This window comes from Jatropha curcas, chromosome 6, assembly GCF_041381405.1.
Source record: "Jatropha curcas cultivar XTBG-Jc1 chromosome 6, XTBG_Jcur_1.0, whole genome shotgun sequence".
Taxonomy (NCBI): Eukaryota; Viridiplantae; Streptophyta; class Magnoliopsida; order Malpighiales; family Euphorbiaceae; genus Jatropha; species Jatropha curcas.
Genome location: NC_143156.1, coordinates 7,848,267 through 7,873,088, shown reverse-complemented (window position 1 = coordinate 7,873,088; position 24,822 = coordinate 7,848,267). Strand labels below are relative to the sequence as shown.

General features: G+C 31.4%; 3 protein-coding genes across 5 annotated transcripts; 1 reads left to right on the top strand and 2 right to left on the bottom strand.

Annotated features, from left to right (window-relative positions):
- The first annotated feature begins 8,564 nt into the window (after nucleotides 1-8,564).
- Nucleotides 8,565-9,528, top strand: EMB3136 (Ribosomal protein L10 family protein). The gene has a single exon (XM_012220448.4). The coding sequence runs from the start codon at nucleotides 8,583-8,585 to the stop codon at nucleotides 9,351-9,353; it is 771 nt and encodes a 256-aa protein (XP_012075838.1). The 5' UTR covers nucleotides 8,565-8,582; the 3' UTR covers nucleotides 9,354-9,528.
- A 2,469-nt stretch (nucleotides 9,529-11,997) lies between these two features.
- LOC105637067 (reticulon-like protein B11) lies at nucleotides 11,998-14,605 on the bottom strand. Its single transcript, XM_012220462.4, has 6 exons — nucleotides 14,402-14,605; nucleotides 14,082-14,262; nucleotides 13,774-13,915; nucleotides 13,602-13,671; nucleotides 13,336-13,505; nucleotides 11,998-12,136 (listed from the first exon to the last, which is right to left on the bottom strand). The coding sequence occupies exons 1-5, from the start codon at nucleotides 14,460-14,462 to the stop codon at nucleotides 13,336-13,338; spliced, it is 624 nt and encodes a 207-aa protein (XP_012075852.1). The 5' UTR covers nucleotides 14,463-14,605; the 3' UTR covers nucleotides 11,998-12,136.
- A 747-nt stretch (nucleotides 14,606-15,352) lies between these two features.
- On the bottom strand, nucleotides 15,353-19,770 carry LOC105637054 (PRKR-interacting protein). 3 transcript variants are annotated; one of them, XR_001046990.4, is made up of 3 exons: nucleotides 19,359-19,769; nucleotides 16,132-16,885; nucleotides 15,353-15,687 (listed from the first exon to the last, which is right to left on the bottom strand). XR_001046990.4 is itself a non-coding variant. In XM_012220459.4 (3 exons), the coding sequence occupies exons 1-2, from the start codon at nucleotides 19,611-19,613 to the stop codon at nucleotides 16,610-16,612; spliced, it is 531 nt and encodes a 176-aa protein (XP_012075849.1). In that variant the 5' UTR covers nucleotides 19,614-19,770; the 3' UTR covers nucleotides 15,353-15,687; nucleotides 16,598-16,609. The 3 variants fall into 3 exon arrangements, 2 of the variants coding, with proteins under 2 accessions (XP_012075849.1, XP_012075843.1); XM_012220459.4 differs by having other exon boundaries at nucleotides 16,598-16,885; nucleotides 19,359-19,770; XM_012220453.4 differs by lacking the exon at nucleotides 15,353-15,687 and having other exon boundaries at nucleotides 15,988-16,885.
- Between the last annotated feature and the right edge of the window lie 5,052 nt (nucleotides 19,771-24,822).

Genomic DNA, 24,822 nt, shown 5'->3' with positions numbered 1-24,822 from the left:
ATAATGTAGTCATCATTAGAGAATTTCTTTACGAAGACACAGTGATCTGAAGTAATCTTTTTGTAACCTTGCTCCCCCATAACAGATTCAAACTTCTTGTACCACTGTCTTGGTGCCTGTTTTAAACCATACAAGCTTTTCTTCAACTTACATACATAATTCTCTTTTCCTTTTTTGATGAAACCCTCTGGCTGCTCCCTGTATATTTCTTCTTCCAAGTCACCATGTAGAAAGGTAGTCTTCATATCCATTTGCTCGATTTCCAAATTAAAACTGGCGGCCATTCCGAGCACTGTTCGAATGGATGTCATTTTCACAACTGGTGAAAAGATTTCATCAAAATCAATACCCTTTCTTTGATTGAATCCTTTCACAACCAGTCTAGCTTTGAATCGTGGTTGGGAGCCGTGTTCTTCCTACTTGATCCTGAGCACCCACTTGTTCTTCAAAGCTTTCTTACCTTTGGGCAACTTTACCAGCTTAAATGTTTTATTCTCATCCAAGGATTTCATTTCATCTTGCATGGCTTCAATCTAGTTCCTTTTGTGTTCACCTTCCATTGCTTCTTCAAAGCATCTAGGTTCTCCCCCGTCAGTCATCAATACATATTCATTTGTTGAATATCTAGTAGATGGTTGTCTGACTCTACTAGACCTTCTTAATGTTTGAGAACCTTCTGGTGCTGGTGGCTGAACATGAACATGAACACCATCAAAATCGTCTTCTGGTTCATTTTGATAAGGAACTTCTGGATTTTCTAACTCTGGCTCTTGTTCTTGTGGAACATTTTCTTCATCTCCAACTTGTCTTTATTTTGTTGCTGGAGGAACTATTTATACATCTGTTGAATCATCTTCAGATCTATCAACAGCTTGCTTCTGAGTCTTTTCAACATCTTCAATAGTCTGATTTTCAACAAATACAGCATCTCTACTTCTTATCATCTTTTTCTGGATTGGATTAAAAAATCTATAGCCAAATTGATCTTGGCCATAGCCAATGAATACAAATTGTCGAGTCTTAACATCAAGCTTAGACCTCTCATCCCTAAGAATATGCATGAAAGCTTTGCAGCCAAACACCCGCAAATGATCATAGGAAACATCCTTTCCTGACCATACTCTTTCTGGAGTATCATACTATAGAGGAACACAAGGTGAACGATTTATAAGATGAACTGCTGTAAGAAGAGCTTCACCCCAAAATCTTTTAGACAACTTTGCATGTGAGAGTAAACATCTAACTCTCTCCATCAAAGTTCTGTTCATCCTCTCAGCCAAACCATTCAGTTGCGGTGCCTTGGGAGGTGTTGTTTGATGTCGAATACCATGCTCTTTGCGGAAAGCATCAAATGGCCCAGTATATTCTCCACCATTATCTGTTCTAATACACTTCAACTTTTTGCCTGTCTGTCGCTCAACCAAGTTTAGAAATTGTTTAAAAACATCTAAAACCTGATCTTTAGACTTCAAAGTGTATACCCAGGTCTTCCTAGAATGGTCATCAATAAATGTTACGAAGTATCGATTTCCACCATATGACATCGTCAATGGTCCACATAGATATGAATGTACCAGATCTAACGCATTCTTCATTCTGGAAGGCTACTCTATTATGCTTTCCTGCCATACAATTATAACATTTCTCTAAATGGACTTTATCCAATCCAGATAACATGTTGTTTTTTACCAGAGTTGTCATTCCTTTCTCACTCACGTGGCCTAGTCGTTTATGCCACAATTCAACCGTACTATCATCCTCCGCTACATTAAAAGCATCTTGGGAGAGCTTCGCATGCATCACGTACAGCTTTGGGTCTTTCCTTCCATTGGCTACCACCATGGAGCCTTTTATGAGTTTCCACTGACCATTTCTGAAGGTGCTACAGAAATTTTCAGCATCAAGTCTGTCAACTGAGATTAAATTAGAATGCATGTCTGGTACATGCACGACATCTTTTAGAATTAATCTCAAACCATTTTCTGTCTCCAAGCAAATATCTCCCTTACCGATGACTTTCAAAAGTTTGCCGTCTGCTATCTTGACCACACCCAGATTGTCTAGTGTGTAAGATGAAAAATTTTCTCTCTGAGATGTTGCATGAAGTGTAGCCCCACTATCAATTACCCAACTTGTCTTTTGGGTTGCAAGATTGATAATGTCTTCAATGAGCAGTTGGAACTCAGCAATGACATTTTCTTCTCCTGATCACTTTTGAACTTCCGGCAATACCTTTTAATGTGCCCCTTCTTCCCACAATTATAGCACACAATATTGGCAAATCTGTTTGATTTACCCCTACTCTTATCTTTTGCATTTGAACTTCTAGATTGGCTCCTCCCTCTGGGCTGGTTATTTCTTTTAGCATATGCTAAAAGAATGTCTAACTGAGATGAAGAAGGATTCTGTGCTTTGCGTCTCATTTCTTCATTCAGAACAGCATTTTTAACAAATTCCCAGCTAACTCCACTATGTGGTGTAGAGTTTGTTATTGATATCTTCAAAGTCTCCCATGACTCTGGTAAGGAGGCAAGCACCATAAGGCCGAGGATTTTATCATCAAATTTTATGCTCATATTTGACAGCTGGTGAATAGTCGCCTGCATTTCACTCAAGTGATCTGCTACAGAAGTACCTTCTTGATATTTGAAATTCATCAACTTCGTCAAATAAAACAATTGGTTATTGCCGGATTTTGAGGCATATAACTGTTCAAGCTTGTCCCATAATGTTCTGGCGTGAGTCTCATTACAAATGTGGTTGTACACCTTATCATCGACAAATTGTCGAATATAGCCGCAAACTTGCTCATGCTCGAAAGCCCATTCTTCATCAGTCTTGTCTTCCGGTTTACTTGAACCAAACACGGGCAGATGCATTTTAGTTACCATAAGGAGATCTCTTATTTTATTTCTCCATATATGGTTATTTGCGCCATTTAGACTGATTATTTTGCTCGTCCTAGCCTCCATGACTTTTGATTGAATAGTAACCGTATATGTAAATAGTACTAGTATACGAGAATAGTAACTGTACACATAAATCGTACTATACATAAATATTACCTATATGCGTGAATAGTGCTAGAATTAACAGTGAGGGCTCAGCAACAGTAACGCCAATAATAACTATTCACCATCAACTGAGAGTTACTATTTTACTATTCATCACTAAGTCGATTCTGCAACATCTTTCCGAGCGGATAGCACCAATGGACTCGCCGTAATTTTCTCTTCGTCGTGGTATATTTATTTTCAAAATATATCCACGGATCCGGTACCGCTATCTGACCGGTTGGACCTATCAAAAATCTTTGGCTTTGATACCACTTGTTAGGGCACCGTCACTAGAATTACGAAAATAATTACGGCAGTGAAAAATAGAAATGGGATATAGAAATTTACGTGGTTCACCCTTAACTGTTTAGCGCTACGTCCACGGAACCAACTCTGAATATTTCTTCCACTATTAAAAATAGTAAGCTTACAAAGAGAGTAATACAAAAATAGTGGCACTCAACAGTGTTTCCCAAAAACACCCTAATAATCTTCACTATTTTTTTATACTCTTAGTTTTAAGAACCCTTTCTTAAAACTAAATAACTCTCTCTAACTATGCGATTTCAATCGCTTGTTGGTGTATCTTAACTGAAGCAAATCCTCTCCTATATAAATATGAGAGGAAGACGAGAGAGTCGTGTATAACTTATTCACGGCTCTCCATTTTGTCAAAGTTTCATGCCAACTTTCACCTAATTTTTTTTTTTCATCACGTGTGTGAGTCCCACTGAGTGGGCACCGCCACACCAATAAGAAAACACCAATAACAAACATGTGGGTCTCACTTGACTGGGCACTGCACAACAAAATGCATCTCCTCATGTCCATATAAATGTTAGAACACAGAAGAAAAGAACTTTACCTAATTTTAAAATAAATATTCAGACAGGCATGCAAGGAAGGCCACCTGCCACCATGAGGAGCAACAGTTAAACATACTCCGAATCCTTAAAGAAAGCTCTAAAATATCAAGATGTATTGGCAAATACGGCAAGCCTGACATCCAAATGATTCAAAATCACAATAATTATACATAATAAATGACCACATAGATTCTGCACATTCAGATTCTAATATACAAATTCAACTGGATGTGATATTTCCACCTTTTGGGGAAATGGCCTTAACCTCTTTAAGCTACTGCAATTGTCACAGTTTATGCTGCAACTTCTTTGTGCTGAGAATGGAATGAAGGGACTTACTAAAGCATCTCAAAAGTCTTGCATCTGATTCAATAGCAGCTAGAAGAATTGCAGATTCAATCAAAAGAAAAGGCAAGACCACAAAAAATTTCATTAGGTGATTCTTCTGGTCAAAATGGTGAGCAACTAGCCAAGTCTGTACTACTTCAATACTTAGCAAAAGATCAAAAGTCAGTATCTTTTAGTCGGGAATAAGGATTCTCAGCAATGTTATTATAGTCATGATAGCAAACCCATTAAAAAAAATTGTCAAACAGTCGGATTGCCTAGCCAAGTTTCACAAGGATTGTTAAACAGTATTAACTACGTATAAATTAGATGAGTTCCTTTTTTATTGGATTTCACAAAAGCATAATATACTGTGATTTTTTATTCATAACCAAATTTCAAGTTTACTGGCACAATAAGGACTAATTTTTGGAATTGCATCAGCCAACAAAAGGAGATATTCTTTACGCCTCTAAAACATCAACCTATAGAAAGAAAAAGGAATTTCATTCACAAGCTCAACAACACACCCCTAGATAGAGAAAAAGAGAAGATAACAGTGAAAAAACATCCTATGCCGCAAGATTATGCCTAATGTAAGAGAAATTTGCAGATGAATTACCAATATATATATATATATATATATGAAGTGTGCAAGGAATCAAAACCTACAAGTTTATGCTATCAAGGATTAAGATTCAGAATAAATCCACAACATTGCAGAGAACTTCTTCCTCGGAGTTTTCTTCCATCCTTTCTAATTAAATGGGATGGAGTGAATTAGTGAAAAAAATAAAGGCCTGTATAATAAAAAAGATTCAATTCAAAGAATCTAAGGAACTAAATAATAAAGGCTTCCACATTACCTTCTTTACGATTCAAATTAAATTAAGCGGCGAATAATTTAATTCTCACCTACTTAAACTTTTAAGTATAATTTGTATTCTTCTCCTTATGGGCTGTAACGCTTTTTAATGAGCTTAATAATGGGTTATACTGTTTTTAATGAGCTTTGAGACTATTGAATCTACTACTAACAGTACAGAGTGCATAATAATTATTGTATATAGTACGAATGAAAAATAAAAAAAGAATAATCTTTATCACGCATTTCTTTCAATTATTTGCCCTAATTTTACCTCCCTTGTAAACTTATCACTAACATATATTAACATGTTTAAATTTTAATTTTAAAATATCTTCAACACCAATTTGTATTATAATAAAAATACTTATATATCAAATTTTAGAAATTTTAATCACGAAAAGATTATAAAAACGATGTATCAAGTTTTTTTTTTTATCTGTGGTCAATGGACTAAAATAAAATGATACGTAATTTAAACTTTTCACTACTGACTCTTTTATTTTATATTCTACAAGGAGAAATATACTTTATTAAAGAAAAAAATATTTGCAGAAAAAACAGAGATGCTTTCAAACAAAATATATATATAAATATAAATAAATGAGAGAGATTAAAGTGAAAGGTGAGAGAGTTGACGGACAAAAAACTTATGACAGTCCTATAACTTCTTAAAATGATTTTTTTTTTTTTTTTCAATGTTATGTGCTATTTTCAGTATTTTGAAAATTATACTACTCAAAGAACTATCGAAGGTAAAAGTTTATTGAACTGCAAAATTCAATGTGGTTAGATATAATATTTTATTTTTCACATTTAGCTTTAAAGTTGGGTAATTTAATTATTTTGATAATAAATTAAGACTTTAGGCTTAGATGAAAAAAAGAAGTCCAAAAATTAAAAAAATTAGTAGCCCCAAATTTTAAGAGCCCAGATTTTAAAGAGACTCGTATTTTGAGAAAAAAACTAAAATTCCAAACGAACCATATTAATCACCGTTAATCATTTTTTATCCGGTTTTTAACAGTTTATTTCAGTTTTTCAAATTGTTGATTTTATTATTCAATCCGGATTAGATGACTGTCCAATTTCGGGTTAAATCTGTCAAATCAATAAATAAGGTGTTATTCATTATTGACCCAAATCTATGACAGTATAGTTTTTCATTGGGAAATTGTAGTATATGTCAAATTTTAAAACTTCAGTTTAAAAATTGTAATGTTGACTGAAATTATTAAAATAGTAATACTTTTATTCGTGATTTACCTGATTACCCTTTTATTTGAATTTTTCAGATTTAGAGTCACTCTCTTTTACATTGTCACTTTCTTTCATTTCAAAGTTCCAACTGCAAGCATGAACTCTGCCTCCGGCTGCAGGACTAGTGTGAGAGTCGTTGTCGCAGGCAATTGCTTCATCAAAAAAGCGAGCTTGATTGCGATGATCGCTTCACCAGAAAAGCGAGCTTTGATTGCAGCGAATTGCTTCGCCATTTTATTTTCGTTTCTTCTTTTTCTTTCTGTTCGTCTATAAAATTTTTGTATTTTACAATCAATTTCTTTCTTTTTTTTTGGTCAATTTCATTTCATTCTTCACCATTTTTTTGTTGTGTTTGATTTTGTTTACAGTATATTTGATTCCGTTAAGATTTTGATATTCTTGAGCTATTTTACAGTTGATTTGATTTTTTTTTTTTTTAATTCCATTCTATAAAATACGCTAATTACCTGATTGTTTCTGACATATTTTCTATTAATGTCGATTTTACTATATTTAGCCCCAATATTTTACGAATTCTTGTCTTATTTTCCGTTGGTGTTGGCTGCAATTCTAAATTTCTGTAAATTTTTAGATTTTAGGTGTGTTATTTTGTCGATTATTGTATGAATTTTCTAGAGTTTCTCTTTATTTATATATATATATATATATATATATATATATATAACTGTTTTTATTCTATGATATTTAGTCATATTTGAAATTTTATGTCATTTAAAAAAATATTAAATTTATCTAAATTATAATAAATTATTGAGTAAATTGATTATATTATCTTTAATTTAATTTAATATTAATTTCTTAAAAAAAACTATTAAATTAAAGTACTAATTATTGGTCATGTACGAAGGGTAAACAGAACAAAAATATTTATACTCCTTGAAACCACCACAAATATGATAAGTATTATGCATCAAAAGTAGTATATATATGTATAAAGTATACATATATGTATTGTATATACGTATATATATTTTCAGTTTATATATATATATATATATATATATATATATTGTATTTATCGTTGAATTGAAAAACTTAATTTTTCGGCTATTTGTTTATTTGATCATGGAAACGAAACTAGCACGGATTTCATTTTATAGTTACTCGAAAATGGCGGTTAAAACTTTTGCTTTCAATGTCGTTTTATAGTTGCCATTTATTTTAGTTTTTCTTGATTGAAGGAGATTTGGGTGGCCCGTTTGTGTGTAGTTTTGAGTATGGCTTGAATTGTTTAGGTTATTTCAGGTTTATTGTTTTACTTTTCACCAAAAATTATATTCTTTTAATTTTTAAAAGTTCTCTGATATTTTGTTAATATTAAAATTTAACTTCTGACATCTATTCAGTTATATGTATTTTATATCCGTCCCACTTCATTTAAATTTGGGAATATTTGGTTCATTAGGACGGCGGAAGTAGGTATCTATCAACCCGGGCTAAAATTGGGATTAAATGTTTTATTTTTTTTCTTAAAAAATAAATAAAATTTGTTTGTTTAAATTTATTTAATTTATTTTATATTTTTTAGAAAATTATTTCTTAAAAAAAATAAATTTATGAAATCATAAATAATAGTTTCAGTAATTGTGCTTTCTGTTTTTATTCAATATTCCTTCTTTCTTTTTTAATTTTTTATAAGACTTGTCTTTATAAAGTTGTATTATTATTATTATTATTTTCTCTATTCATATAAATCTAATGTTATCTAGTATTATTTATTTATTATAACACTTGGATATTATATTTTTTATTTAATTGATTGTATACATAATAATTAATAGTTAATTTAACTTTGAATTTAAAAATTAAAGTGTGAAATATTTTTATTATTTTGCTTTATATTTTATATTTTTTATTATTAACTAAAATCTTTAATGACTTAATAAGGGAGAGATTTGATAATTGGAAGAATTTTTTCAAATCATGAACCAATAGAAAGGAAAGAAAAAAACAGTTTGAAAAATAAATAACTAAAAACTAAAATAACTTTATGTTTTTAATAAGTAAAAATTGAAAATAAACAATTGCAATAAACAGGGCCTAAATTATTGGGTTTTTTTTTTTGAGAAGAATTATTGGTTAAATTTTTAATTACAAAAATTACTGATAAAATAAATTGATTAAAGTTTCTAATAGTTTCTCAGTTACGAACTTCTTCATCTTACAGAAGGCAAAGGCAAATATGAAATGCCCCAAAACAAAAATAATGATAAGATAAGCCTAAGAAGGCCGAAAAGCCCCACAGACTCTCTATCTCCCTCCATCACCACCACCATGGAAACCACACTCTTCTCATTCCCTTCCTCCAAGCCTTCACCTTCTCAAACCCTAATCCAATTTCGCTCCACAAACCCATTTTCTTTTTCAAAACCTCTCCATAAACCCACTTCCTACAGACCCATCTCAATCAATTCTGCCATTTCTCGTACCAAGAAAGAAGAAACTGTAGAAACAGTGAAAACTCAGTTAGAGAATTGCTATCTCTTGGCTGCCATTAAATATACAGGCTTTACTGTTAAACAATTTCAAGAATTGAGGAGATCATTGCCAGAGTCCTCAAAACTTATTGTAGCCAAGAATACTTTGGTCTATAAAGCCATCGAAGGTACCCAATGGGAGGCTCTAAAGCCTTGTATGAAAGGAATGAATGCATGGCTTTTTGTGCATACTGAGGAAATACCAGAGGCAATTAAGCCTTATAGGAATTTCCAAAAGGAGAAGAAATTGGAAGATAACGACTTTACTGGGGCTGTTTTTGAAGGGAAGTTTTATGGGCCTGGAGATTTTAAGCAGTTGGAAACAATGCCTTCTAGAGCTGAAATTTATGCTAAGATGTTGGGGGCATTGCAAAGTCCTGCGATGGGATTGGTAAGTACTTTACAGGCTCCTGCTAGGGATGTCATAATGGTGCTTAAGGCCTATGTGAAGAAGCTTGAGGATGAAAGTGGTGGGCAATAGAGAATGTAAGTGTATTCTCCTTTTGAAAACCCAATTTTGGTGGTTTTTGAATTGTTGTAAGAAAATTAATGGTTATATCTGACATTTGGATTTGAAAATGCAATGGTTGATGTAGAATTTTGTAAAATTTTAATCTGGGTAGTGATAATGAATTTCAGTATCAGGTGTTTCTTTATGGATTTTGCAATTTGACTAACTTGTTTCTTTGCAATCGGGATGTTGAGAGCTGTTGTAACTTTGACTTTGATTCTCTTTTTGGTAGTTTTTTATTAGTTGCAACTAGCAAGCAATTAAAAAATCATAGTTTGAATTTGTGGAATGGTTGTTTTGATATGAAGTTGAATCAAGTTTAGAGAAAGTTGCAAGATTGTGAAATCTGCAGTCTGCAATTTTGATTGTGAAATCTGCAGTCTGCAATTTTGATTGCGAATTTTCATTGCAAGTTTGTTGAAGTTGAGTTTCCAAATTATCTAGGTTGTTGGCTTCTATAAGTGAAATCCTTGTGGCTTGTGTTTTTAAGCTTTGTTCGGAGTCAAGAGAGTGAAAATTGTGAAGTTGTGAAGTGTTCAATTGTGACTGTGTTTGTTATGAATTAATTCTATCATGACTAAGTGGTCTTCCAATTTTGGTTACTAGCTGCTGTATACGTTATATCAATCCACTGTATGTATAGAATGTGTAGGGAAGTGAACTAAACTTACAAGGAAAACAGATATAGCTTAATTGATCCAAATGATAAAAACTCGTGTATATCCTCTGGCTGGTTGGTAACTCCTCAGAACCTTGTTTGTTCTTCAAGTGTTCAACTTTACACACACGCTCGCACACACACACACACAAATAGACAATGAAATCTGGCAGTTTTGCTCTCATCCATCTAAAAGTTTGTGATTTCCTTTGGATTTGCATCACAATCAATGACAGCTCCTGCATTGGCATTAAATCATTTTGTCACAAGTCACTTGTGATACTGGAATTCTTCAGAAATATGTACAAATTACCAGCATTGCTATGATCAATTCTAATTTTTCCAATAGAAATTAAATATGTAGACATACTTTAGATGTTGTATGTTTTATAAGTGTTCTACTTGCTCTAATTGTAGCTATCCAATACATGGAGATTGTTTTGTATGTTGGTATTTTATTAACTAGTTTGTTAATAGATATTCACACTATCATGCCGTGTTGTATCTTGTTTAGTTCCTGCTTCTATTTGTCATCACTTAACCTGAATAAATGTGTCTGAAGAGCATATATGCTAAAAACCAATGTGATTAAATCTATGAGGAATTCCTTATATCTTGTCTCTGGTCATTTGCATGATTGGTTTTTTCCCCGGAGCCATAGAAGAATATACAAATTTTGCATTGTAGCTGCACCCAGTATTGAGATTGTGCTTTTTTAATTTTTAGTACTATCTTGAAGGCAATTTAGAAATTAGAAAAAAAAAATCTAAATGATATAAAGCTGTATGTAGAAACCAGGATGAAATGGTTGTAACCCAAAGATTATATCTTTGTGTGATTTGACTGCTGATTGAAGTATGAAGTATATTAGTGGAGCAATAGAGTAACATTGAAGAGCGTAGCAGAGTCACTGCTGCCAATGTAGCAATCTCTCTCTCTCTGTCTGTCTGTCTGTCTGGTATTACATCAAAATTATTAAGGGATTGGGATTGTAAATTGTTAAGGTAAGCACTCGATGTACAGATGACAAGTACATTTGTTATTGGAGAGGCTGTCTACGATGTTAGTCACTGTTTTATATGAGCCAACTTGTTGACTAAAGATGGGTTGAGAGGTCTTCTGTGCCTCTCTTTTAAGATACTAACTGCTAACTGGCAAAGTCTCGATCTGTTAGGTCGTGTTATCTTCTCCTTTGTCTTAAGGTGAGTGCCAGTGTTATTATGGAATTGAAGCCTGAGATGTCTTGTGTTATTAACAGACAGTCATTTGACTGTAGTTAGTCCGTTGCTTATGAGTAGTTGTTTTGTCATAAAATCTTAACTCTGTTTTTACCTTTTAGGATGGTCACGCGTCTGGTTTGCCTTGGGTTTTGCAAAACTCGAAACGACGTTTGATACAAAATGACATCAATGCTATAATGAAGTTTTGTTAGAATATTTGTAATTTCACATCCTAATATGTCAATGGAAATTATTTTTAGACTGAAAATTGCAAGGCTTTTTGGCTTTTAGAACAATACTAAGAAACATGCACATATGTTCATATTTTCATGTTTATAATTGAAAATAAAAAATACAATAGCAGTAGAAGAATGCTTAAACACTGCTGAGGATGAAATATCTAAAACAAAAAGTTACACAACGCTTGATATCATTTTGAATACCCAATACATTATGGTATTCTTCATTTGTGTGCATAAACTTAAAATAAAATGTATAAAAAAAAAGGCGATAAATGTCATCCAGAGCATTCACGAGATGGAAAGCATCATGATTTTTCAAAACAAGCAGAAACGGTAACATATAATCAGTACACAAGTATCATATTTTCTTAGTTGTGTTATTTGCCAAAAGGGAACAAAACTACTTCTGACAGAAGATCATCACAGCAAAGGCAACCCAGATAAAACAATGAAAATTGAATATTCTCCCACTTGTAGAGGCTAGTTAGGTCAGTCCTGCTCCTAAAGATTTACTATTGAGTAACTGATATTTGATAGTAATACTTAGAATCCCAGTAGATTAAAACCTGAACGTCCTATGTTGACAACCGATCTCCACATCCTTAGTCACATTTTTGTCAATTCCTCAGAATCCTGTATCAAAAAGAGTGTTATGGGCTTCAGTAACACCCAAGAAACAATAAAAGAGGGGGAAAAAGCAAATCTCTGTCACTCAATAAGACAACTCTAGTAGCGACTTTGATGTTGGTAAGACAAACAGGTTAAAACAAAAATATAATCCAGATACTAGGATTTTTATTAGTGATCATTAAGGCATTGTAGCTCTCTTGATTTAGGTAATGGCAATAAATATTATAATGTGTGCCAATGATGCAAAACAAATGTAGAAGAATCATGTCAATAAGAATGCAAAGCAGTATTGTGTAAAACTAGTTGAAAAAACAATGTGTAACGCATACATTATAAATCAAAAGGACAGTACACTAGTCAACACAATGGTATTAAAAATGTACATCCAGACATATTTGTTAAAGTTTGATAAACCATACTGAGTGAGTTGAATATATGACTGAACTCCTGCTCGGATGTCATATTATCGGCGAATCAAAGGTTACAACTCAGGTAACCTCTTTGGAAATATCATCATAAACATGTGATCAGGTACCTTAGTCATTCTCAATGTTTGTGTGCATAACCAAGTTCACTGAGATGTGAATAATGTACTAAGTTTCCCCAAGCAATTTTATGCAAAAGCATTATTTCCAGCTTATAAACATGAAATGAGATTCAAGCTTCTAACAAGCATATGATTTTATTCAGAGTATTTAATGTACAAGGTAATAAATTTAAAGCCAAAAGCCTTCAAGAGTGCTTGACAGTAATAGATATAGGGGCATAAATTAAAACAGAAAAGGATCAGAACTTTGGGTTATACCTATCTAATTTTAACATTTAGCAAATCTAATAAAAAAAGGGGCAGTTGATTTATGTTCGATATGGCACACAAGAAATGTAATGATTTGGAAAGACAGATCATAAGGTCTATAAAATTACTTCTCACCACAAGGCTTGCAGGAAAACAATCAAAAGAAAATGATAAAATTGCTTCTCTTCCCAGTGGTGGATTTTCATAACTCTGAGTGCTGTAACGAAAGCACTGATGGCGGTCTAAATGAGAAATACTACAATTTATAGAAAAAACAAACAACAGCCTTTTCCCCACTGAAATGGTAATCTATGTCACCAAATATGATGTTTAAATAGAAAACATAAACTTGCAGAGGTCCAGTGCAAATTGTAAAAGAGAAAAGGGAATAAAAAAAGAGACTCACCTAGTGAACTTTCTTGTCCTTGTTTGATGGCAGTTGGATCTTCTTTAGAAGGGAATCATCAAGTTTTCTATACTGTGTTTGAATCATTCTGTGCGTTACCAAGAGCTTTTCATCAATGTGGTGCTGGTATTTGTCATAAAGTACAGGGACAGAAAAGCTAAGGAGAACCCCTCCAGAAAAGAAAAAAATACAAGAAAATGTTATTAAACCCCTTTAGCCTTTATCACACAGCAATTATGAGAAACAATGTGCAGTAAAGAGCTCACCAATGTAGACAAGAGTGAGTAAATTGCAAAGACTACCAATATATGATGCTATCCACAGCCCAAAAGCTACCTGAAGAATAAGGTGTAGATCATATATTAAAACATCTACTGGCTTGAACCAACACAAAATCTTGCAACAAAAAGTTCAATTTGAGGGCAATGTAGTCCCAACCTGAAGGAACAATTTCAAATTTCTGCCAATTGCAATCTCGCGTGCAATAGACAATACAACATTAGCATACACTTGAACCACACCAGCAGCCTTGACAATAGTCTCCTCAGATATTTCCAGGTCAGGTAAAGGAGGCAGTGGCCTGAAGCATGACACCAAGTCATTTCCATCTTAGAAAATGAAAATTACACAGAAAAAATATAATTTTTTTTCAAGAAAAAAAAAAGAAAAAGAAAATCACCCCATATCTTGTACAGGGTTGCTGCTTTCTTTTTCAATAAAAAGACTGAAAATTGCAAAAAAAGAACCTGTTAAGGAGAGAAGCAGATTTGGCCCAACAGAAGAGAATGGCAACAAGAAGGAATAAAACATTAGCCACAAAAGACAAGAGATTGTAACCAGCTCGCTCAAATAGCATCCAAATGGTCGTAGCAGTCACTAGAATGGTAATACTTGCACACCACCTCTTCCATAGAAGCACATCAGCCGCTATTTACAAAAAGAAGATTAAAGTGAAATTCACAAAATTAAAAGAACAATCAAAAACACACTAGAAGATTAGATCCAAATTAAATGAAAGGAATCGGGAGAAATTATAAATTATGGTTCGATGGAGAAGAGGGAACACCTTGGCCGCCACCAAGAACTTGATGAACGCATATGCGACGAGGAGGAATGGATTCTCCCATCAAGATCGAATTTAGGATTTTTTTTTTTTTTTTTTTTTTCCTTTTCTTCGTTTTTACCAAAGGTTGTAGAAAGAGAGTATAAGGAGGGAGAAGAAGAGAATACAAAAAGATAGCAGAGGAAAGTGGTTTAATTTGGCTGGGAAAATGCTGAAATGGCTCGCAACGGAGAAGTTGAGAGGAGACAACGACTACGAGAATGAATTGGGCTGGCCTGACATGGAATCAGCCCAAGGATTCGTTGGCGTTGTGCAGATTTTTTACGAGAAAAACAAAATGTTAAAGACGAATTAGTTTATTTTAGCACATTTTGGCTTTTTTTTTTTTGTTTTTTAAAAATTTTGGCTTATTTATTGCATTCTATTTTCATATATAAATTGTAATAAGATTAGTAGGTGAAGATTAATTAACTGCTCTAAAATTAGAATGAGTTTTAAATTTTATTTAAAAACAAAAGGATAAGAGTTTTTAAAACTTTTCAATTTCATTTCGGAGTAACCCGAAATTTATATTATCAAAGATAATATAAAATCGGTATCTAAATATTTTATTCTAAATTCTACTGCAAACCCTTCCAAAATAAATAAATAAATATATATCTTTTAAAGTATGAATACTAATACGGCGAAATATTAGAATATGGAAATGTGAATATGACAAATTTTATCTTTTTTTTTATTATAAATTTTTTTTTGTTTGTTTTTGCTTTTAATGAGCATATTAAATTTCTATAAAAAAGTTTTTTATTAAATAATAACAAAAAAGGTTAAAAACAGAATTAAAATATAATTTCAATTCAGTAATATTTATTGCATTACAATTAAACCTTCTTATATCTTATTGAATTATAAAAAATTAATAAGCATTTCAATTGCATATATAAGAATTTCAAGTGAAAAAAAAATTATAGCAATTGAATTAGAAAAATGTAATGTTCATTACTTGATAATTTTAAAAGGAGTGTATAATTTCACATTTTAACATTTAATCAAAATTTATAAATAAAAGTAACACAAATATATATCATAATAACTATCTTAAAAATTACTCATTCAAATCAATTTCAAAAACTATAAAATTACAAGCTCCGTGCATTGCATGGGTAGATGGGCAGATGACTAGGACAAGGAGGAAATAGGCTTTTTACTTTCTTAACGAGATGGAGATAGAGAGAAATTTATGAATGAGCTTGATCTGATCTGCAATCAATTTCAACGGAGGGATTTACCTGCACAAAAAATAACGGTTGATGGATTTTTTAAGTTTTAGCAAAAATATTATTAAAAAAATTAATGTGCCAGTAGAAGATTCAACAACTACCGCAGATGAAATTCCTCCCAACGAAGGAGAGCCCTTGGCTTTCTTAAATACCCTCTCTCACTTAAATTATCAACCAGATTTAAGGAGCCTCATGTAATATGTATAAACTACAAGTATCAAATTTCATTTCATGCAAAATATATAATAAAAATTTGAAGTGGCCACCAAAGGTTACATCTATAGAATCATTCAGATGCAGAACAATCCATTAAAATTTGAAATGATACTTAGAGAATTAAACATTAATAGTATTAAATTAGGTGAGAGGTCAGTGACATTCGAACATGCAGTCAACCACCATCAACATCCTATCCAGCTACATTAACTTGTTTTCGTAACTTAAACATAGTACCTTATTGGAAGTTGCAACCCTTGGCTTGGCTAATGATAGAAACTGTAAAGTAACATATACTCCTCTAACGGAAAAGGAGATGTTGTACTCAAATGCGAAATATCAATTACCACCTTCCTTGACCAAATGAGGAAGAGAGAAGAAATGGGTATGTTTTATAGCATCATGATGTTTTAACATCACATCTTCCAAGATCCATCCTGAATCATCAACTATTATGGGAGTGTGATCGAAGCCGATAGTCTTCACAAGACAAGAATTTCATTCTGTGAAAGACAGCATTTTTTTTTTTTTCAAATAAAATTGTACTGTTTCTTTCCCACTTTCAACTGGGTTCCTTTCTGTCATCCGAAACTAGAGTACAAATGCTTGAAGTCTAATTGAGTTAATTCCCCATAGTTTCCTGTAAATGCCTAGAAGAATGGCAGAAATTGCACCTTGAAGCAAAGGTTCGATTAAGACTTACAGAAAACCTTGGTCACTTGGCAGCAGGTTCACCAGTGTCAGAGTCTCCATCATCATCTGAAGATTCTTCTTTCTGATGTTCTTCTCCACCAGCATTCAATTTCACCTTCTTCTCTTTTTTCTTCTGCTTTTTCTTTTGGCGCTTTAAACGCTTCTTTGCTGTCCGTTCCTCAGCAGCTTTTAACCTTTCCTCCCTTCTCATACTGAATTCTGCCAGTTCTTTTCTTTTCTGGTAGTCAGCATCCATCCTTGCTAGCCGGTCTTGCTCTTTCCGTCTCATTTGCCGATACTGTTCCATTCCAAATTCATAAGAATACAAGTTGGAGACCTATATCTGTACACATATCTATATACACTAACTCGTTTTCCAGCTTTGTGGACTAATCATAAGCAACCACATCTTCACATCTAAGTCAATGAACAGTATGTAATTGTTTTATATTTTATATGAAACAAGCATGTGAAGAAAAGAATGCCATTAATTTATTTGAACTGCTTGAATATCAAATAGAAAGCAATGAGTGTAAATTGTTAAGAAGACGCAATTAGCTGGGAGGCATTTGATCCGTCCTAGGAGAATATACAAGTTATGTTTTGATCCTTTCAAGAAAGAGTCAGAGGTAAACCGATTAATTAGTAAAACTAGAAAAAATTCCTTCCATGCCCCGATATCATCACCACAAAATCTAGTTTTGCACCAAATCTAGGGCACAAAAATATGCACATGGAGATTTTGAAATGCAAAATTCATAAGCAGCATACCACAAATTACTCAATATTAACAGTTTGCACCCTATACGGATGCTACATGGGATGGCAATATATGCTCATAGGCTAATCAATGCTTGATTTGTCCTAAGCTGGAGTTCATCATAAATGAAACAGAAACAATTTAGGAGATGATAAATTGGGTAAAACTGTTGCTTATTTAGATTTCGAGCAGCTTATTGTTTCTTTATCACCTGTTGCAGGGGCTTTGAAGCCAGTTCACTTAGTTTTGGGCATTATAACAAAAGTAACCAGCTTTTTTTTCTCAAATGAATAAAATCATTTAAGAAAATTACATGAATCATTAATTGTTTTTTCAAATATATATATATATATATAGATTTAAGTTCCACTGCATTCCATAGACACATGCACACACCTGCACAAACTGACACTAGCTCAAAGGTGCAGAAACACCCAAAACCTCTCTTGAAGAAAAATGACCCTTTCGGGACTGATGTTATGAAACAGAGTCAATACCAAATTGATGAAGTAAAGGCATTTGCATGAATAAAATCCAATCTCCAAAGCCACTCCCAAATTAGAAACAGAACATATAAAAAGTTACAAAAATTTAAAGTGTATAGGATAAGGCACACAAGGGTTACTCATTATCCACAAGCGCTGGAGATTCAAATGCCTACATACCATACCCTACAACCCTCACAGTTAGCTCTTCCTTTATTAATATGTTATACAGGCCTCTATGGACAAATCAAAAAACAAGGGCAAAAAAAATTCCTAACTACTGAGACTGCACCTCAGAAATAATATGGGAAAAATACCTCCCTAGATTATTCTTCAGATCCTTAGTTTAAAAACAGCTAATGTTCCATCTGGTTCTAAAAGGAGATGATATCCTTGATACTTCATCTATGTATTCCCCCATCTCCCTCTCAATATAACACATTACACAATAGAAAGAAGAATTTTCCCATGTCGAATAGAGTTGAAAGCAGTGTTAGAGTATCAAAATTTATTAATGAAATGAAAATATAGGAGTTTTATCGGATTCCTATCAGTTTTATCCTCGCATCAAATAGATAAGAATGCAAGCAACAACCTGCATTCCATGAACACAGAATGGATAGATAAAATGCTATTATCAGACAGTAAAAATTCTTGAACAGGGACAAAGAACGATAAGGTCATATATCACAATTATCTATTATCTCATAATATGCAGCTTTCGACTTATTTCTCTTCCCTTAACTGAATGCTCTTACTCCATTAGAGTTACTGACTCTATTGCAACTTCTGGAAAACCCTAATTGATAATATATATTTACTTCACATTGACATTCTTCAACAATAACTGATTATGAGCCACATAAAAGACCTAGCCTAAAGGTTTCCTCCACAACTAATACACATCGTAGTATATAGAATCAAAAGTTATGTTGCAATGAAATGGGGCTTATGGTTCAGCATAACTGAATAGAGACTTTTACAGCATGTTATAGTCAAGCAAATGTCATATTCCCACACATGCCAAAACAAAGAAGTTCACATACTTGTATGCCAGATGAGATTCCGCATTCGAGTTGATTCTAGCCTCCAATTCATTACAATTTTTGCATACTAGATGAGATTCCATATCCAGCAGGTTCTAGCTCTCCTTCAGCTCCCACCATCAAAATCATTTTCCAAATTGGAAGCCACCATAAACCAGCAAGCAAATCAGAAGGAACAATCTGTCCCTACCCAGCTAGTCCTCTAGCTTAATGCAGTCCCAATTTATGATAATTTTTTTTCCTAATCCTATTAAGTCCAAAACCTTTGTCGAATCAATTGCCAAATCATGAATACAAAATAGTATGTAACGGAATGTGAGAAATTAAAACTCAGTACAGCAATCAACTCTATTATTATCTGTCAAGCTCTAAAGGTGTAAACCAATAAAACGCTCAGAATGACAAATTTCTGAAAAAAAATAAATAAATAAAGCATACACTTTCAGTCTAAGGTTTTAGGAGAATTAAACCCATAAATACCTGGTGAAAGTCACCGGAGCCGGAACCTGCAGAACTGCCAGATGTGTTACTGACTCGAACAGGTACATTTTCGATGATCCGCCGGAGCTTCACCTCCAGGTCCTCCTCCTCTTCCTTAAACACCGGCGCCGAGTACTCCACAAGCGCAGTTGACGCCGTTCCCGCCGCAGGTGGACGCGGCGGGAGTCCCGAAACATGCTTGTCCGGCGTTACCACTACCTGTAAGTCACTATCCTTGGGCCTGCCCGTCGACATTTTTACCAAAACCCTAATTTAATTTCAAAAAATTTCTTGAATTGTGAGCAACAAAGAATTTCAATTTGGTTTTCTTCGAACCTCTGCTGTAGCGTAGGATAAGAAAAAGGGAGACGAACTTGTTATGGATTTAGAAAACACAAAGTTACATTTATTTTTCGATTTGCTTTTTTAATTTAGGTAATTAAAAACTTATTATATTTTGGTGAATAAAGAGTAATTTTCATGAGTTATTTATTCCTTTTTACAAAAGTAATTAAAACAAAATATATTCACCGCCACTGTATGATCTAACATTTTTCATTTTCCCATAAAATTGATTTTCTATAAAATTGATTTTCTACTTCAATTTTATATAAAAAAAATTGTCAAATGCCTCGTTTTTATATTGAAATAAATATATCTTAACTAGCAGTATGTCTGTATTATGCATAATAAACATCTTTATCTATAATTTTAGAGATATTGTGATAATATTTTGAAATATATAATTTAATTAAAAAAACATTATAATTTAAATTCTTTTTAATTTCATATTTGTTAATTTTGATGAAAATTATTTAAATTAAAAAACATTTATTTCAAATATAAAACATTAGACGAATTATATAAAAATTAATGTCTATAATAAAATTGAAAGAAAATGAAATATATATTAAAAATTATTGATTTTAATTTATTTTTAAATTAATAAATTTTTTGAGAAGATATTAAAAATAATAAAATAAATAAAATAAAATGGACAATAGAAATTCAATCATAAACGTATAAATATCATTCTTAATGATAATTTCATATAAACCGTTTTTTCTTATAATTTATCAAACTTTTTCTAATTTGACAAATTACTAGAAATTAGAAGAAAATATATATATATATATATATATATATATATTAATGTGGAGAATAAATTGTATAAAAATTATTGAAATTACAAAAAAAAAAAATGATCTTACCAAACTTCAAATAGCTCTCTCTGTTTATAGTCTAGTAATAAGTAATTAATGGCAATTCAATATATTATCATTAAAACTAATAAAGACAACTGTATATTGCAATTTTAAGATAAATAAATATTGAAACATTTGGATATTCATTGTTAATAAAACTATTAATAAATATTTTCATCATTAACCTTCTCTATCATTCTTTTAAATATAAAATTTCCATATATAATAATAAATGATAATTATGATTGATTATAATGATATTCAATATTAATATTATAATATTATTAATTTAAAAGATAAATTATGATACATGTTAATATGATAATCAACATCAAAATTATGATAATTTTTAATTATAAAAAATAGATTATAATATTATAATAATTTTAATTATTTAATACTTATTGATATAATAATTGAATGACTATTAAGACCAATATTATGTAATTTTAATTGAAAAAAATAAGTTACAATTTTATAATAATTATAATATTAGTAATAATTATGATAATTGAATGGTAATTGATATCAATATTTATATAACACTATAATTAATAATTAAATTCTATATGATACTATAAAATTTAAGAGTCATATAGGATATTATAATCCCATGTGTCATCATCAAGAATTTTATGTGGCAAGAGCAAGGGAAGATGATTCATTTAAGAAATGTCATATGTCAACTTCTTGGGAAAAAAATATTTGCTATATATATATATTTCCAAAAAAATCATCATTAAAGGTCATGCTTTTTTTTTTTACCATCTTTAGTTATTGTTGGTTTTAAACTATTATGTTCGTCAACAACATTTGAGAGAGTGTTTAAAATTTTGAATATATCAACTATTTTTGTAAATTATGTGGTTCGATAAGGTAGTGTATAAAATAATTGTTAGTGGATAAGATATATGATCACGTTTATTAAAACAGTCATCCATCTAACGTTTAGTGTTTCCATTTTTTGATTGAAATTTTTTTGACTATTTTGTCTTTATTAATTTATATTATCCTTAGTTAATTTATATTAACATTAGTTTAAAGTCTTTTTTTCCAATGGTTGCTGTGGTACTGCAAGTCTGCAATTAAGTTAAAAAATTACATTATTTTACACACGAATTTTTAAAAAAAATCCATATAATGAATTAATAGAGGAATATGTAAGGAAATTATATTATCATTTTAGTAATGATAATGATTTCAATTTATATAGTTGGACTACACACTATAAATTGACATTCTTTTGATAGAAAAATAATAACATATTATATAAATTATCTCTTTTTTACAATGAGTTAACTTCTATAATCATAAGTTAATTATAACTCAAAATTTAAATATTCTTCTTTGTCATTTTAAATTTAACAGCTAATCAAACAACTATTTTTACAAAACACTTTTACTTTAAACAGTTATATAAATAACTAACAGCTAATATCTAACTGCTGTTAAAATCGCTAACAGGTATTAAAACAGCTAGTATTATCGAATATGTTCTAAGTAAGTTAAAAAAGATGCATTATCATTCACTAAGTTAAAAGACAATGCATTATCATTTATAACTTTAGAGACATTACGTGTAAATAATCTGTAACTATAATAGTTTTTGCCCATAAATATTATTTTTTTGTCAATACAAACTTATCAAGTTCAAAGGATACTTAAACCCTAGCTTTTCCTAAGAAAGACTCATAAATTAATTTTTTTTTTTCTCTCAAATTGGCACATGAAACATTTAATTAAGAGCCAAGGTCTTGCGAAATCATGTGAGTTTGAGACGAATTTTCTCTTTGTTTTAGACATTAGCAGTTCGTGAATCAGCAAGCCACACATGTTCTTCTTCTTTCCCTTCAGAAGTGGAAAAACTTACTAGCAGAACAAAGAAAGAGAAGAGCATGTCATTTCAAGTAAATCCACAATATATATATATATATATAGAGCCAAAAATTGCAACATTATACGGAGGAAAAAGGGGAGCAAACAAAGGTTATACAGAGAAAATATATTTATGAACATTTAAAAAGAAAAATGAGTTGAATTGGAGTAATTGTTTTTAATTACTTCTAGTCATATTTGATTTATATCAAATAATTTATTTTTTGGACAAAAATTGAGCATTTTGTTTTTTTGGTGTAAGTTAAAGAGGCAAAATTGTATGAAAAGTTAATTTTTAGGCAAATTGTATGTTGTCTCCAAATTCAGGGGATAAGTTGAACTTTATTTCATCAAATAAAACCACTTCCAAATAAGCTTATACTCCCTCTGTCTTATTTTGTTTGCTTGTTATTATTTTTTTGGATGTTCCAAAATATTTGCAAGGTTTCTAAATTTAAACATGTAAATAATTATTTTGCCTATAATAACCTTTGTAATTGTTCATAAAATGATGGACTTTTTAGTATCTTAATGAGTTATTAAGTGTAAAGAAGCGCAAAATAGCTTTTATTGACTAAATTATTAATATTTGTGTTTTGTCAAACCATGCAAATAAAATGTAACAGAAAGAGTATTTATTAAAAAAATTATAATTAAAATCATAACAGGGGAATAAAAATTTTAGTGCATTAGAGGAAAAATTCACCCATGTACGCTTAAATTGAATTTTGGTCTAATCTTATGTGCACGCGTCCAATTCCTTCAACTCTTTACAAGCCTAAAACTATGAGTTTTACCTATTAAATTACTTTCTTATCCCTACCGTTTCTTTCTTTTTCTTCTGCATTCTGAACAATGTGTGAAGAAAATTCACATTGATTATTCATAAAATATTAATATTTAAATATTTAAAATTCAGACATTTTAATTTATGATGAAAAGAGAATACAAAATTCTAGCAGCTTTCCAAGTCATCAAATGGCCAAATGCAGTGGAATCATCATTTTTAACTACTGGATCTATACTATATATTAACAATTTCAATTGGATCAAGATCATGTGTGACTGCCTAGGAAAAGCAAGCTTTGGCTATTATATACCAAACCTACATCAGAAAAATAATAAAAAAAAACATTTAATTAATCTATTAAGCACTGAAATGAAACATCCACGATCTTTCTTTACCACGTGTGTATATATATATATATATGTTTTTGCTATTTTGAAATGATCATATATATACCTAACTTCTTGTTTTATAATTTAAAAAGATTTGGCTTGCTGTGCTAGAATGTGTTTGTCCCCTATTTAGGAAGCCTGGTTGTGCAAGTTTCAAAGGTCACTAAAATTTGATTGCCAAAGCATCTAAACCTAATTGCAACTTGCTATTATATGTGTATATTTTCTTGATTCTTCTCTTTACAATTTGTAGCACGTATTGTTAACATGTGCAATGCATTGGGGAAAGTACTAATTAGTGTTCATACAAAAACACTAATAATTGATTTATATACGAAACATCCTAGATTGTTCCTTTGCATTCCCATGGTGTCTGAATGATTATATGTCTTCTTGATTATGTTTTCATTACTATATTCTAACCTATAAGCATATTGTAAGTATGGATATAAAATCCGATCTGTCCGATTCAACCTACAAATTTGAAAATTGTGTTTTCATTACTATATACTAACCTATAAGCATGTTGTAAGTATGGACATAAAATCCGATCTGCCCGATTCAACCTACAAATTTGAAAATTGATAGAACGAGCGTGTTGATCAAAATTCGTTTTAACTTAAAATCCATTGATAATTATTCTATTTGGCCAAATTTAATTAAAAAATAGCCAACTTTATCCAATTTAATTTATTTATTAGAATAATTAACAAAATGAATCTTATTTTGAAAACATGATCTGGTAAAGTTTAATTTACAGGTTAAGTTTAATTTAATTTACAATTAATTTACAGGTTAAGTTTTTTACTGAGTTGGGCTAGGTATGTTGGGAGCATATGATTATCGGTATGTTTAAACCAAAGGGATGACAATTCCTTTTTCCTTTTTGCTTGAAACAATGGCGGTAGACCCAACTGCAGTGGACAATTTAGATTCAGTTGTTTGAAGTTCAAAAAACAAAACATTCGGTTGAGTCGGTGACCGCTTCGTGTCGGTGACCTCACAAAGGGCCGTTAACATGTCGCATTGATGTGGCAGGTTCACAGCCTGTACTGCCTGCCAGATTGTCAGTAATCATCCCCTTACTCCAAATCCGCATTTCTCCGTTGTCGTTTTTTCCACGTCATCAATTCCGTGTACCTCAAATGACTCTGTTACCAAAAACAAACAAAATCCAGAAACCAACAAAAAAAAAAAAAAATCAA

Coding starts and splice junctions, on each gene's coding strand:
- EMB3136 (XM_012220448.4), top strand. CDS start 8,583: ATGCCCCAAAACAAAAATAATGATAAGATAAGCCTAAGAAGGCCGAAA.
- LOC105637067 (XM_012220462.4), bottom strand. CDS start 14,462: ATGGGAGAATCCATTCCTCCTCGTCGCATATGCGTTCATCAAGTTCTT. Junction 14,263..14,401: donor AGTTCTTGGTGGCGGCCAAG/GTGTTCCCTCTT, acceptor TTTTGTAAATAG/CGGCTGATGTGCTTCTATGG. Junction 13,672..13,773: donor ATTTGAAATTGTTCCTTCAG/GTTGGGACTACA, acceptor CTTATTCTTCAG/GTAGCTTTTGGGCTGTGGAT.
- LOC105637054 (XM_012220459.4), bottom strand. CDS start 19,613: ATGTCGACGGGCAGGCCCAAGGATAGTGACTTACAGGTAGTGGTAACG. Junction 16,886..19,358: donor GCTCCGGTGACTTTCACCAG/GTATTTATGGGT, acceptor GGAATGGAACAG/TATCGGCAAATGAGACGGAA.